The sequence below is a fragment of the Myotis brandtii genome, unplaced genomic scaffold (assembly GCF_000412655.1).
Source record: "Myotis brandtii unplaced genomic scaffold, ASM41265v1 scaffold163, whole genome shotgun sequence".
NCBI lineage: Eukaryota > Metazoa > Chordata > Mammalia > Chiroptera > Vespertilionidae > Myotis > Myotis brandtii.
In genome coordinates this window covers 241,744-257,624 of record NW_005355962.1, presented here as the reverse complement: position 1 = coordinate 257,624, position 15,881 = coordinate 241,744, and the positions used below count along the sequence as shown (strand labels likewise).

Genomic DNA, 15,881 nt, shown 5'->3' with positions numbered 1-15,881 from the left:
TCTGGGGTTTATTTACCTTCTATAATTGAAAGTTTGTTGCTTTGAGTGGAGCTCAGAGCCGCCCGCTGCAGGCGGGAGGGAAGCCTCCTGCTCTCTCCAGTTCCGTGGCCACAGCCGGCTTAAAGCAGGTATCTGGGGTTTATTTACCTTCTATAATTGAAACTTTGTTGCTTTGAGTGGAGCTCAGAGCTGCCTGCAGCATGTGGGAAGCTTGGCTTCCTCCATCATTGGGGCAACCAAGCCTCCTGCTTGCTCCAGCTCCGTGGCTGCTGGCCGCCATCTTGGTTGGGTTAATTTGCATATAGTCGCTCTGATTGGCTGGTGTGCGTGGCTTAAGGCGTAGCAAAGGTACGGTCAATATGCATGTTTGTCTTTTATTAGTGTAGATGTTCTTGAAAAGGACTTCTGTTGGCACAACTACATTTGGTAAGATCAATGTCTTAAAGAAAATATGACTTAAAAGGGAAAAAATACCCTTGAAAAGGCTTAACGGCATTTCAAAAACACTTTAAATCAGTGGTCGCCAAGCTTTAAGACCTCACGGACCATAAGTGGTCCGTGGACCACCAGTTGGCGATAACTGCTTTAAATCAAAGTCCTGTAAGAAATCCATTTTTAAAAACAACCCAGATTTATCGCAGTAAGTGAATTAATCAGGAAAGTTGCAGTGTAATCTGCTAAGGCAGATTCTCCTGTAACCTTTGTTATTTGGTTGAACTTATTTTTAAAGTATTTGAACCAGCCCTTAATAGCATAAAATGTAATGGTTTTAGCATTTGTATTATTATTTTTAAAATTTATTATTGTTTTTATTGATTTCAGAGAGGAAGGGAGAAGGAAAGATAGAAACATCAATGACGAGAGAGAATCATTGATTGGCTATCTCCTGCATGCCCCCTACTGGGGATTGATCCCACAACCCAGGCATGTGCCCTTGACTGGAATTAAACCTGGACCCTTCAGTCCACAGGCTGATGCTCTATCCACCAAACCAAAGCAGCTAGGGCCATTTGTATTATTATTTAATTTTTGCAGTTCTCAATAAAGTGCTAACACTTTTGAAAATTATTGCAGTGAGTAAGGATATGCTTCTCTGGGCCTGGTTTTTGATTCACATGTTAAGAATGTAGAATATAGACACTTAATTTCCTCTTTCTGCACCACACTGCTCCCCAGCCTACATGGTCTGCTGAATGGAAGAGCAAGTATTAATTGGTTTTCTTTTGGTAACAAGAAAGAAGTAGTTATGCACGTGGCCATAGTTTCTGTCTCTTTGAATTTGTATTCTTTCCTTCCTTCTTTTAGAGCAGTAAAGAAAACTGAAAGGTGAAGGCATTCTATCAGAAAAGGCTGAGGTGACTTATTTTTTTTTACTTTTCTATACTTTTAAAAAATATGTTTTTACTGATTTTTAGAGAGATAGGAGGGAAGAGAGATAGAGAGAAACATCATCAATTGGCTCCTGCATGCCCCCCCTACTAGGGATGGAGTCCGCCATCTAGGCATGTGCCCCGACCAGGAATCGAACAAGTGACTTCTTGGTTCATGGGTTGAGGCTGGGCTAAGGTGGCTTATTCTTGACCCTTCTAATGTTCCCGGTCACTGGGGGCTAAAAGAAGGGTGTGGTAGAGAAGGGAACCATTCGCTTGTGTAGAAGTAGCTACGTTGGAATAGTATTAAATCTTCAACTTTTCCCTGTAGAGGGATTTTTCTCCTAACATTATCTTTACAATTGTTTAAATGATTTTTATATTTTGACTAGGTAGAACATATACATGGTAAAAATTGAAGGTCTACTAAAGGTATCCAGTGAAAAATGCATCATTTCATTCAGTTATCTACTTTTGATCTCCCCCAGGATAACCACTATTAACTTTGTATATTTGTGTGCATCCCTAATCCCCGACCATGTGTTGTATGACTGTTTTGAACCTTGCTTTTTTTTCCTATTTACAATATATCTTGGAAATAATTTCAAATCAGTACATAATTTTCCTTCATGATTTTTAATAGCTGAATTGGTGTACTTATGTTGTTTGCAGTCTTTGCTGCTGCACTGTGAAGTTGGCCTTACTTATAAAGAAGGAATTGGTGTTGCTATTATAAATACCTTCTATAATTTCAGATGTTCACTCAGTGAGTTTAAACAGTGCTTTGTAAGAAATGTTTAACGCAGTGAGAAAGATGGCAGCTCTCTTATGTAAAATGTGTTTTTATTTATAGTCAATCTTCTTGAGATAAGGTAAGATTTCATGCAGAAATTGGCATAACTCATTAAATACTAGTACATCATTCTGGAAGAGGCTCTTTTTTTTCTTAATGATTTTTTTTAGAGTCTTACTCTACTGTGTAAAATATGGATTTAGAAAATGATTGAACCTATGTATACGATTTTGGCCTGGTAATTGAGGGTGAGAGATTGGGATGGGGATGGAATGGATAGATTACTGTAAAGAATCCTAAATGTGAACCTGGAGCCCAGTGGCAGCACTTTCCTCTCCTTTCATGTATTATGTCATGTAAGATTATTGCTTTTATTATTTTTATTTTATTTATTGATTTTGACAGAGAGAGAGAAAGAAACACTAATTTGTTGTTCCACTTATTTATGCACTCACTGATCAATTCTTGTATCCCTGACCGGGAATTGAACCCTCCAGCTTTGTCCAGTGTACTGGACAATGTTCCAACCAACTGAGCCACACTAGCGAGGGCTAAAACATATATTTTATAATAAAACGAGAGGCCTGGTGCACAAAATTCATGTATGGTGGGGGTGGGGGAAGGGTCACCTCAGCCCAGCCTGCACCCTCTCCAATCCAGGACCCCTTGGGGGACATCCCTCTCACAATCCTGGACCACTGGCTCTTAACTGCTCCCCTGCCTGGCAGCCTGATCACCCCTAACCGCCTCTGCCTGCCGACCTGATAACCCCTCACTGCCCCCTCCCAGCCTGGTTGCCCCTAACTGCCCCCCCTGCCGGCATGATCACCCCTAACCGCCTCTGCCAGCTGGCCTGGTCACCGCTCACTAACCCCCCTGCTGGCCTGGTCACCTCACGAAGCCTGCTGTTCGGTCATTTGGTTGTCCCTCACTAACCCCCCTGACAGCCTGGTTGCCCCATGCAGCCTGCTGCTCAGTCGTTTGGTCACCCCTCACTAACCCACCTGACAGCCTGGTCGCCCCAAGCAGCCTGCTGCTTGGTATTTGGTCGCCCCTCACTAACCCTCCTGCCAGCCTGGTCACCCCATGCAGCCTGTTTGGTCATCTGGTTGCAATGGTCACTTAGGCTTTTATATAGATAGATATAGATAGATTAATATATGTGTTTTATTGGTCATTCAGAAAAAAATACAAAAATATAAAAGGAAAATAAAATTATTCCTATTTCTTTTGGAAGTTAAAATGTTTAACATTTTGGTGTATTTCATTCCAGTCTTTTTTTTTTGTTTATGGACTTTTTTGTTTGTTTGTTTTGTTTTGCATAGTATTTGATTTATTGTTTGGTGTTGGAGTAATTCTAGGTGTTGGGTGGCTCAGTTGTGGTGGTATCTGTCATTTAAGACTTCTGTAGATCACATCTAGATGGCTTATGTTGTGTTGTTACTGGCATTGGGGTTCTTGGGTTCCCCAGATAGAGATCAAGAGGAAACCCCAGAGAAATTTTTTGGACAGATTTTTTTAAGCTTATGCTCAAGCACAGGGGAGGCAGCAGAGAGAGAATGAAGGTCCTCTGAATTGACCATGGGGCTGGCTCTGCTTGGATGCTTCTATAAACTGAGGACGAAGCAGACTTGCATGAAAAAGTGAGACTTTTGAAAAAGGTGGGTTTGTGGAATTTTCCATGTCTGGGTAGGAGAAACAAGTGGTTAGAAGGGAGATAAAATTTTGCATTTTTTGAGCAGGGAATAGAGGGGTGGTGATATACTTGTGGTTAGCTTATCTGGTGTGTTTTTTTCTGGCCATCTGGTGTCCTTGGGATCTCAGGCCCAGGTCCATATACTGTCTCCACGTTACCTTAGTAAATCCCTCAATTCAGAACTACTTAGAAAATATTGCTTATTTTCTTTTTGAGGCCATTACATTTTATGTTTTCCTTTGTTTTGTTTTACTCCAACCATGGGACTTAGTGTGTTTGTGATAATGAGTAGAGAAAAAAGCAAAGCTACTTTGATAGGCTTGAGCCAGGTAGCTTAGGCTCACTCACTGGGCAGGTGACCTGCTTTCATACTGACAATCCTTGAATCAAATTCATGCCTCAGGAAGATTGCCAATTGTTACATGTCATGGCCTTCAGGAGTTGCTCCAATGTTGAAATTTTCAAATGCCAAGGATGAGATGAGAGCCACTCTTAGAGAGCAGATCCTAGGGAACCTCATATTTCAAGAATAAGCAGAAGAGAAGGAATTAACACAGAATATTGAGGAAAAAAATAGCAAGGGTAGGAGAACTGAGGGGAAGTTGTACAATTTAGGCAATGAATTTCAAGACTAAGGAAATATTTTATATTGTCAAATACAGCTGAGATGTCAAATTAAAGGTTACCTTTCTCAGGTCTTTCCAGACTCCCCCAACCAGAGTCCAGTTCTCCCTCTTATGTTCTCACAGCATACTGTATGTATATGTTTCTTGAAGCCTTTATCACGATGTGGTGTTTGGAGTCCCCCGCTACCTTGGGCAGGCTCCCTGATTGTCCCCTCCACTGCAGGGTCCAGAGCACATGGCTGGCTCTCCATCAACATTTCTGAATAAACAGATGACTACAAAAATGGTGGCTAATTATCTAATCACTTTCCAAATGTCTCATTATAAAGCTAAAGGAACTTTCTTACTTAACCTGTTCTTGACCAACAAAATGCCAAAAGTGAAGAGGACTTGTTCATTGGTCCTAGACAGTTACTTATTGAAGATATTACAGTATTAATGTGCTGCACTGCTGATTTTGCTCTAATTCAGATGGAAAATTCTTTCACATATTTTGGTATAAGTCAAAAGCTAATAATTTAAATTATGCACATTTATGTTCCAAGATGATATTCAAATCGAATTGACACAATAATTTTACTAAGTGCATTGTGTGAAACAGCTGTGCTTCCATTGAGGCAATGATGCAATAAATTTACTCCCCATTCCTTTAGCTTTTGTGAAAATATTAACTTTGTCTTATTAAGACCTCTTTGTCAGGAAAATACTAAAGTTTTTGTACAATATTATATGTTAACAAATTGCCAGTAGTAGTGTCGGAAATACTGTTTTTTTAAAGTTTGATGTACTTTAGGGTTGATGAATCTTTACTCTGAAAAACATATGTGTTATATAAAGAAAAAATAAAGATTCGGTTTTAAAGGGTTTGAAAAAAATAAGAGTGGGACTGGGTTATATTGAATAGAGAGTATAAGTTAAAGACTGAAACCCATTGACCGGGAGCTCACATTTCCCTGTTTTCTGACCAGGGTCTGGCAGTTGATAACTAGTACAGCATAAAAAACTAAGCTTCATTGTACCTAGTCATATATGAAAGCAATATATAGTTGTCCCAGTTTAACATTTGGAAATATTTGCTTGCTTGTTCATAATAATCAGATACTATTGAAATCTATTTTATATCCTTAAAACTCTGTGGCAGCTTTATGGTATCAATGGAGTAAAACCTTGGGAACTTGGCTATCTGGAAAGGTAAAGGAATTAGTAATTTGGGAAGTCATCATTGGCAGATCTGGGGAGGTTTCTGTTTGTACTGGGTCAGGAGGGAGTAGGTATTATTGAGGAAGTATACCAGTGCATGGAGGCTTTAGCACTGAACTCCACACCCCTGCTTCCTGGTTCCTATGCACTAGCTGGTAGCTTACACTTTATTAATTTAGAGGTTCACAGACACATTTCTCTCCCTTTTTCTCTCTGTCTGTCTCTCAGCATAGTGAGCAAGAGGACAGACTTTGGAGCCTTCTGGATGTCCGTGTGAATTGAGGCTCCCACACTAATATAGCCTTGGGCAAGTTGCTTGACTTCTAAGTTTTGTTTAAAATGTAAATGACAGTAGGGCTATTTGAATATTAAATAAGATAATGTATGTACCTAGCACAGTGACTGACACATAACAGTTAAACAATCGTGAGCTATTAATAAACAAACTATTTTTCCTGAGTAGCCTTCATTTTTTCCCCAACAGCTTTTCTGGCCTCTTTTCTATTCAGAAACACCCCTTTTGTCCTCCTATTGACTGGTGGACACTTCCCTGGCCTGTTTCCCTTATTTGCTTTGAGGATCCCCGTTGACAGATTCTCTTGATAAACCTTCGTTCATTTGCTTGCCATTTTATTTTTTTCAAAGGCCGTGTAGAGTGATTAAGAGCACTCTGGAGACTTTTTGCCTTGTTCCAGATGCCCCTTCTAAATTTCAAAGCTGTGTGATCTTTGCCAGTTATTTAACTTAACAAATTCTCATCTGCTAAATGAACAATAATGATATCTATCTCATAGTTTTGATATGAAGGCATTAAATGAAATATTATACATAAAACATTTATATCATGCAAAATAAATGCTAGCTATGATTTAGGAGCCCAGTTCCCTAGTTGGTACTTAATTCATCTAGACCACCACATATGTGTTGCACTTTTGATGTTTGTTAATGTAAAATAAATCTTACTTATCCAAGTCATCCTAACACAATATTATTAGCACAATAAGAGTAACAGAATGTAAAGAATACTTATATTAAACACACATACACCTGGGAGATACTTATAATGTTCTTAGGATTCGTTTAGTGAGGTATGTTGACTGCAACTGCATGTTGTGAGAATTATGTGGTGTTGTGTTTGGAGCTTAGGGCACTCTTCTTCAATGTTATCAGTTCATGTTCTTCTTCAAATGATTAAATGGATGACAGCTTCAGTGTGATATGAGCATTTGTATTGATTATGTCCTAAATTGCTTGTTTTTGATGGCCTTCTGTCCAATTTGAACCTAAGGGCATTTGGGAACTTGTTTATCCTATATAATGAAGAGGCAATTTGCAAATTGACCTTCACACCCTCGCACAAGATGGCTGGCTAGGGAGGGCAGTTGGGGGCGATTGGACCAACAAGAGAGGGCAGTTAGGGGTGACCAGGTCGTCAGGGGAGGGCAGTTGGGGGTGACTGGGCCTGCAGGGGAGCAGTTAGGGGTGACCAAGTTGGCAGAGGAGGGCAGTTGGGGGTGATCAGCCTGGCAGGCAGAAGCGGTTAAGGGCAATCAGGCAGGCAGGCAGGCGAGTGTTTGGGAGCCAGCAGTCCCAGATTGTGAGAGGGATGACCACAGGGATCGGGCCTAAATGGACAGTCGGACATCCCCTGAGGGGTCCCAGATTGGAGAGAGTGCAGGCTGGGCTGAGGGACACCACCCCCACTCCCCAGTGCACGAATTTCATGCACTGGGCCTCTAGTGTATTAATACAAGTCTTCCTGTGTGCTACTCAGTTGTTCTGGTGGGCAGTCTGAATTCTCTCATCCCTTTTGTCTTATATTTGGTCTATAAGAATTAGCTGCATTTGTATCATTTCTTCAACCCCTTGGGCTGACTTCAACACAAATTTTTGTTGTAATGAATATAACTACATGCTTACAATTGTGAATTAGCTGAAAGAGTTATGAAATTTAAGTAAATAATATGGATTCAACAGAATTGTTTCTATAATCATAGAAATTACTAATGAAGGCATTTGATTTTATCATCAAGTAAAAGTATATTTTAGTAAAGTTAATATCAGTATCCACTGGTGAATACTCTGTCAATTTTTTAAATGTTTCTCAATTATTTTCTGTTGTTTTCCTAAAACACACAACTTAAAACGTAACAGAGCCAGTACAGTTGCTTATGGCTACAAAAAATATTTCATATTAATGGCTGTTGGATCCTCTACAACACTACTGGCCTCCATTTTGCATAAATAATTGACAATGTAGTGTGATAAGATTGGAAAGTTACTGGAACCTAGAAAACACAACCGTTAAGAATTCATAAGCGTTTCTAAGAAAAGAAATAGCAGAAGTGAGAAGAAATATAAAAGGATCCTTCACTTAAACTTCAGCAAAATGGCTTGGTGGTAAGAAACAGGGCTTTGAAATTAGAAAGCCCAATTTTGAAGTCCTGCTCTGTCATTTACTTACCATAGGATCAGAATGACATAACCTCGCTACTCCTCAGACTCCTCAGTTTGTAAACTGGGGATAGTATTAAACTAACAGAGTAGGTGGTTCACTGTGAGGATTATGAGATTATGTATATAAATGCCCAGCATGGTGTCTGGCAGCAATAAACTCTGACTAAACAGGTTATAAAGTATCCACAAACAAGGAGTTGTTTCAAACCAGTCTTGTGTCATCTATTAAAACGATCATACTTGGCGGAATTGCAGCTAAGGTATAATCTTGAGTTTGCCAGCAAGTGTAGGCGGGTTTAAGTGAGTAAAATGACTCATGTTTGTCTTGGTTCTAAGTATCTATTGTTGGCAATTTTATCATCATTCAACCCTGCCCCCAAAATGGGAATTACACTCATATTCAACAACCAGTAATTAAGTTTTTCATCAGTAGTCATGGTATTTATTTAAGTAATATTACACCACTTCATATCCTTTTCCCATGTGAATCATTTTGCATATAAATGTAGGAGTTACTTGTCTGATTGGGAGTTCTAGGGAACCAGTAATGATAATTATTCTCTTTGAGAACTAAGACACAGGAGAATGACAGATGAAGATCAGAATGACTCCTCTTGGCTGATTGCAGGACACTTGACATTATATCTGAAGTGAAAGGGTTTATTTACCTCGTCTTGACTTAGACAGACTTACCCCCAGAAAAACAACCCTAGGTCTCCCCTCAGGACAGCTGCCTTCCTATGTGGAGAGCAGAGCAGAGGGCCTGCACCCAGGGACAGGGTGGCTGAGAGAGAAGGGCTGGAGCTTGGCCTCAGCCTTGCTCAGGTGCTCCTTTCAGACTCCTTGACCCCCCAACTCCTGCCCCGTGAGAGGAGTAAGGGAAGAGTGGGGAGAGAGTCCAGAGTTACTTGAAGCCTGATGGAAGCACACAGCCAAGTCAACATGACCTTCCAGAACAGAAAGAGAGACTGTGAAATTCTGTGAGTAGATTGGAAACTAGGTAAAGGGAAAGCACGTGGAGAAGAGTGGATTAGAATGTAGAGATAACAAACAAGTTCTGGTTTTCTGCATCATTTAAGAGCCCCTGACATACATACATTCACTCCTTCATCTCCATCTGTTTGCCTCTGCTTATTTAACCATCCATTCATTCCTTAATGGATATGAAGGATTAGTAAATAATCAGAAGTGTTAGAAATAGATCGTGACTTCTCATATCTGAATTTTAGACTCAATAGAATCTTAAATGCTATTTTGAAATAGAATTAAAAAAACAAATAAAAGATATGAGAAAGCTAAGAATCTTTGGCAAAGGTGTACTTTTTGCAGTGAAGGGATATCTATATTCTAGGATCTATCATATTGTCTAGCACATGGTAAATGCTCACTAAATATTTCTTAAAAGGATAAGAAAAATTACTCAAAATTAATTATTAATGTGAATTAATCAGTTAAGTACTTAATATATCAATTTGTTTTTAAAATTGGATTTATATACTATTTTCCAGATATACATTCACTGCTAAAAGTAAGAATCTTTGCCAAAGATTCTTAGCTTTCTCATCTTTTATTGTTTTTTTAAAAATATATATTTTTTAATTGATTTTTTTACAGAGAGGAAGGGAGAGGGATAGAGAGCTAGAAACATCGATCAGCTGCCTCCTGCACACCTCCTACTGGGGATGTGCCTACAACCAAGGTACATGCCCTTGACCAGAATCGAACCTGGGACCTTTCAGTCTGCAGGCTGATGCTCTATCCACTGAACCAAACCGGTTAGGGCTTTATATTTTTTTTAAAAAATTCTATTTCAAGATAGCATCTTTGAGGGCTGTTGGGTTTATGGCATTGGTTCTTTCATGCATTTAGCTTTCACCTTTGGCTTTCCCCTCCTTGATCATGATTATTTATACTGTTTTTATAATGGCAGCTATGATGAGAATCTTTTGTTGTGTTGTTACCAAGTGAACATGAGAAAGAGGGAAGGAAGCCAGATGAGTTTTCTAAGATTATTACACTGTTGGGAAAGGAAGGAGATAAATGGGTTTTTGAGGTTGTGCATTTTTTGATAAGACATTTGTTTAACATAGAGTTAACGGAATTATGAGAGATAGAAATGGGACTGGGCTGGAGTGCAAAGGAGCACTGGATTATAGACACCCCCACCTCCACCCCAAAGGAGGGAATAAAGGGACAGGAGATTTTGGATCAGTTTTTCTCACAGTAACACAGATGGTGCTTTTGGCTTAGGCTTCTTCAGTATCCCAGGACGCTATTTAAGAATAAGCTTTCTTGGGGGGGAGGGGACCAGGTATATGTAACTTTGAGGTGCCCATATTTAATTTCATCTTGCACAGAATGGCCTGTTAAAATAAGCAGTATTTCGGGTTATCTTATGACTGTAGCACCTTCCGTTATTTTGTTTGTTTTTAGTTGTATTTTGTAGTTGATCTGCTTAATTCTGCTTATTTCTCCTCTGAGCATTCCTTTCAGCCTGGATCTAGAGCACAGCAAAATAAACGTTGAAGTTTTAGTAGTGGTGTCTACTAAGATTTTACAATTTAAAGAATCTTTTTTTTTTTGAATTTTTGTGAGTTTATTTGAGCCAAATTAAAGAATCTTTATTGTTGATATATCTTAGTGTTATATTGAGGAAGCAATCCAAATAACTGAAACCGTTGCTTAGGTACTGTTGATTCATAGACCCTCTTTTGGTTGAAAGATGAGATGGAATTAAGGAACTCAAATCACAGACATGAATAACTTATTCAAATTACTTCAGGAAATGAGTATGTGCCATGTGAATACATTGAACTTGAAATGAAAGCTACCAGGAACTGAAGCATGAAGCGACTTCAGGGCTGGGCTGACTCTTTTTGAGGCAAAAGGGTCTCTCTGGTGATGACTCTGCTTTGCTCTGTATATTAGGTACTATTTTCCTCTCTGCAACAGCTGCTTCTTCTCAGCTTACTGGTCATTTCTGCTTTCTCATTTTTTTTTCAGCTGTCTTGGTCACTATTGACTATTGTGCTTTTTACCTCCTGATGTTTCATTTAACTTCCATTGCAAGTGGACTCTCTCAGTTTATCCTAGTTCAAATTCCTAAGAGAGGATTGGTTGAATAAATTATGTTAATGTGTCGGGAAATTTTACAACTATCAAGAAGGTTGAGGTAGAAACACTGATGTATTGGAACCAGCCTGAACTTTCTGTTCAGTGACATCACCTTGGTAGCTTGGTATTGGCCATCATAGGGGAATACCACAGCATGGAAGTTGCTAAACCCTTATTGGCACACCACTGGGGAGATCTGTAGGTGTTGAAGTGCACAATCTCCAAGATGTACTGTTAAACAAAAGAGAGTAAGGTGTTGGATTACTTATAAGATGATTCTAGTATTTGAACAGAAGAGAGAGATTTAAATATATGTGTGTGCGCCTGCATGCATGCAGATCTGAGTGTGGTGTGGAGAGTGCTTTTGGTAGGTAAAAGTGGCTGCTTCTAGGATGGAGGGTTAGGTTTGGAGTGGGGTGTGTGTATTTGTGCAGATCAGAGTTCAATAATCATATTAATGATATTGTAACAATAATGTTAATATCATTTACCTCAACCTCAAATATTATGATGAGGTATATAGGAAGGAAATATAATCCTAATATTGAAAAATGAACTCACTTTTTCCATATACCATCAGATTCACAGCCATGCCCCTTTGTACATTACGTCATATTTGATTGACTTAACACTGTTTTGCTTGTTATGAGATTTCTAATAGTCCCCTCATCTTCTTTAAGTGTTTTTCATATGTAAGCTTTTACTGTATCATTAATAATATCCAGGATCTATGTTGTCTGGAATACACATTTTTATTGAGAAACTTTGTGTTTCCTATTCTAATATAGGCTGGTTACTCTCTAGGCCAGTGGTCGGCAAACTGCGGCCCCTTGAGTGTGGCTCTTCCACAAAATACCACATGCGGGCACGCACGTACAGTGCGATTGAAACTTCGTGGCCATACTCAAGGGGCCAAAGAGCCGCATGTGGCTTGGGAGCCGCAGTTTGCCGACCACTGCTCTAGGCAATTACACAGTTGGCATCTGGAAATGTCTAATTTTAGCTTCCTGAGATTTTATGGATCCTGTGTCTGCCCCTCTTTTTTATCTGTTAAAGAAAAATTATTATGACACTTGTTAACAGTAAAAAATCTTTACCCAGGAATATTGCATCAGGTATCAAAACTATAATAACAGGGGAGAGAGTTGGGCTCAACTTCAAATATAATAAAGACAAGTGGGGATTTCTAGCCAACAAGCAAAGCGAAGAATTTGGTGGATGCACAATTACTAAGAGGAGACATCAAGGACAGGGAGATTCTTCCTAAATCGATTTAACAGGATTATTGATAAAGGCAGGCCAGGGTCATTAGATATTAAAGGTGGTGGGTGAGGAATCTGACCAGATATCAAGAGTGATCAAATATTAAGGGTGGGGAATGAGGATTCTGACCAGGTATCAAAGGTGATCAGATATCAAGGGTTGTGGGGGGAGAAGTGGGCGACTCTCGCTCAACTGACTTAGCAGGATTGTTGCTAAAATTGGGCTAGGCCGGTGGAATACAGAACAGGAGACCAAGTTTGGGGCCTACTTGAGAGGAGGGCTCTGTGGAGCCTGGTTGATGTGTGCACAAGGAGACAGTCTTTGTCAATTCTCTTGGTTGGTGTTATTTTGTTTTTCTGTAGTATATTCTCAAAGCCTTCTTAAGAGAAACATTGCAAGGCAGTAAACTTTGAATTCTTGTATTAGTTTCTTATTGCTGCTGTAACAAATTATCACAAACTTGGTGACTTGTAACTATAAATTTATTTTCTTATAGTTCTGGAGGCCAGAAGTCTGAGGTCAGTTTTACTGGGCTGGAGTCAGGTGTCATCAGGGCTGGTTCCTTCTGGAGCCACTAAAAGAGAATTCGTTTCCTTGCCTTTTCTGACTTCTGGAGGCCACATGACTCCTCCCTTCCTCACATCATTGCAACCTCTTGCTTCCATTGTCACATCTCCCACTTGCTCCTTTGACCTTCTTGTCTCCCTTTTATAAGGAGCCTATGATGACATTGGGCTCACCTGCATGATCCAGGATAATCTCCCCATCTCAAGATCCCTACTTAAATCTATCTGTAGATTCCTTTTGCTATATGAGGTACATTCACAGGTTCCAGAGATTCGGATGTGGACATTTGTTGGGGGGTCATTCTTCAGCTTACATTATTTTGTAATATCTAAAAATGGTTTTATTTTTTCCTCATGCTTAATTGATAGTTTGGCTTGGTATTGAATTCTAAGTTCATGATCATTGTTTCTCAGAACTTTGACAATAGTGCTTCATTATCTTCTAGCTGATAAGAAGTTTGCTGCCAGCCTGATTCTTATGCTGTGGTATATGACTTGACATTTTTCCCTCTCTCTAAACTTCTGAGTTGTTGTGTTTTTTTTTTTTGCATATATTGAATGTTACAACTGACTTAAGCTGAGCATCAACTTAATTCATTAGTGTCCAGTTCAGTGTAATTAATGTTCATAAGCATGCCTCTAATCTGGCTATTACTTTTCAAATTGTAGGTCCCTACCCTTTTAAAAGAAAACAAGGAAGAAGGAAGCAATGGAGAGAAGAGGAAAGAACAAATAGAATAGAAAATTTCACAGTGCTATTTACAATAGTTATACATATTGTTATATAAAACATGTTTCATTTGTATACATGTGGTATGTTAAAAAGTACAAAACATCTCAGAATTTAGCATATATTTGCTCAGTGCCTGAAACAGCAGTTTTCACTTTAAAAATTATCATTAAGATTATGTTACAATATAAAATATATTTGAGGAGGAGAGCATTTCTATTTAGCTTTAATGTTTTAAATAAAAATTTTCTTTGTTACTCCATGGCAAACTTTATTAAAATTAATAAGAATGTGGCTAGTTTTGAATTACAAGAGTAAGAAATATTCTGAAGCTGCTTGTTTAAAGCCCCTGTTTGTTATTAGATGGAATGCTGGGTGTAGGCTGGTGTGGTTCATACTTGGGATCTAGCCTGAAAGACATGTTTTACCCTCAACAAATATCATCTTTGTTTGAATATCTATGGTTTGTGTAACCACAGTAAGGTCTTTTTTCTCTTTTAGAATGTATCTGAAATGTCTTCTTTCTTGTGCTTGTTTCACCAGTAAAGCAGAGCTGCCTTCCATTTTTCTGTTTCAGTTTGTTGCAGAATGTTTGGGGTACCACCTAACACTCTTGGTGTGCTTTAGAATTATAAACTAATAATGAAAGCTTGGAATAGATAACTTTACTCTATGAGGACTGAAGCTGTTGTTAATTCCCAAGGCGAGAATGGGTATCTAACAAACAGTAAAGTAATTTTTAAATTAAAATTGTTGATTTATATATACTCAATGTTCATCTTTCAAAATATACAACAAGAAAATGGTTTCCTGTCAATTTTGTTTTATGGGACTGAATTTGAAACTTAACAACTTTGAATGATTTGTTTATTTGAATTTGAGTAATCCTGAGTTATAATGCCTGCTTTTAAAAAATGTAATTCAGGAGGATACTTGATTTTTTAACAGTTTTTGTGTTTAAGTGAAATAATGGTTTTCTTAAAATGTTATAAAACACTTCTTAAGATGCTGTAGTTGTCATTTTCTTTCATAAATCTGGACTCAGAGATGTTTTCTTGTATCATTGAGTATTATTTAATCCAAACACCTTTTATCCTTTTTAAAATTTGCCTCTTAAACTTTGAAACCTTTTTATATTAGACTATAGGCCCGGTGCATAAAAATTCATGCACTGGAGGAGGGGGTCCCTCAGCCTGGCCTGCCCCCTCTCACAGTCCAGGAGCCCTCAGGGGAGGGAGGCGACCCCGGCGATCAGGGGAAGGCGATGCCCCATCACACTCTGCTGCTGCCACTGTGGCAGCACAAGCCTCAGCCGGCCCTGGTTACCTGAGCCTTGGGAGGCCCTGGGCAGCTAAGGGGCTGAGGGAACTGGGGGTCTCTGGAGGCAGGCACACGGAGGCAGGTCTTGCCGCGCACCGCCGCCCTGGCGGAGCTGAGAGGACTGGGCACTGCCATCTTGTGGCTGTGGGCGCTGCCATCTTAGAGGGTGGGTGTGGCAGTCAATTAGCATATTCCCTCCTTATTGGCTGTGGGCGCCGCCATCTTTGAGGGCAGGACCGTCAATTAGCATATTCCCTCTTATTGGCTGTGGGCACCGCCATCTTTGTGATGGCATGAGGGTCAGTTAGCATATTCCCTCTTTATTAGATAGGGTATACAGTCAATAAGAATTAAATTTGATTTAATTTGGCTTGAATAATGTAATAGATTTTTTGAATTTGAGAATGATGTATGATGTAAGTACTAAGTGACACAGCTGTCATGTTTAAGAGGTGCCTGGAACTTTGTATACACTTGCACATAGACACAAGACAGCTGTTGATATCCCTGTGGTCAGTGTTTTAGGGCAAACTCTTATTCTTGCAATGCAATTTCTAAATAAGCAAGCATAATGAAACCAAAGGAAGTATTTGAGTGTAATTCTTAATAACTTCTCAACTATAGATCAGACAGTATGAAACACAATTTAACTATAGCAGGCTTAAGCTTAAGGATGCTATTTCTTATTCTAAAGATGACTGTTTCACAATACAGATTATTAAATAACTAGAGGCCCAGTGCACAGG

At 39.2% G+C, this 15,881-nt stretch overlaps 1 protein-coding gene across 3 annotated transcripts in view; it reads left to right on the top strand.

Annotated features, from left to right (window-relative positions):
• USP6NL (USP6 N-terminal like) overlaps positions 1–15,881 on the top strand; it is a 177,709-nt gene that overhangs the window by 78,346 nt on the left and 83,482 nt on the right. The window contains exon 1 of one of the 3 annotated variants that reach the window (XM_005862285.2): positions 14,387–14,542. The exons of the other annotated variants lie outside the window; for them this stretch is intronic. Within the exon in view, the coding sequence (XP_005862347.1) occupies positions 14,488–14,542 (55 nt within the window). The 5' untranslated portion in view covers positions 14,387–14,487. Of the gene's footprint in view, positions 1–14,386; positions 14,543–15,881 lie in introns of those variants that run through there. 3 annotated transcript variants of the gene reach the window in all.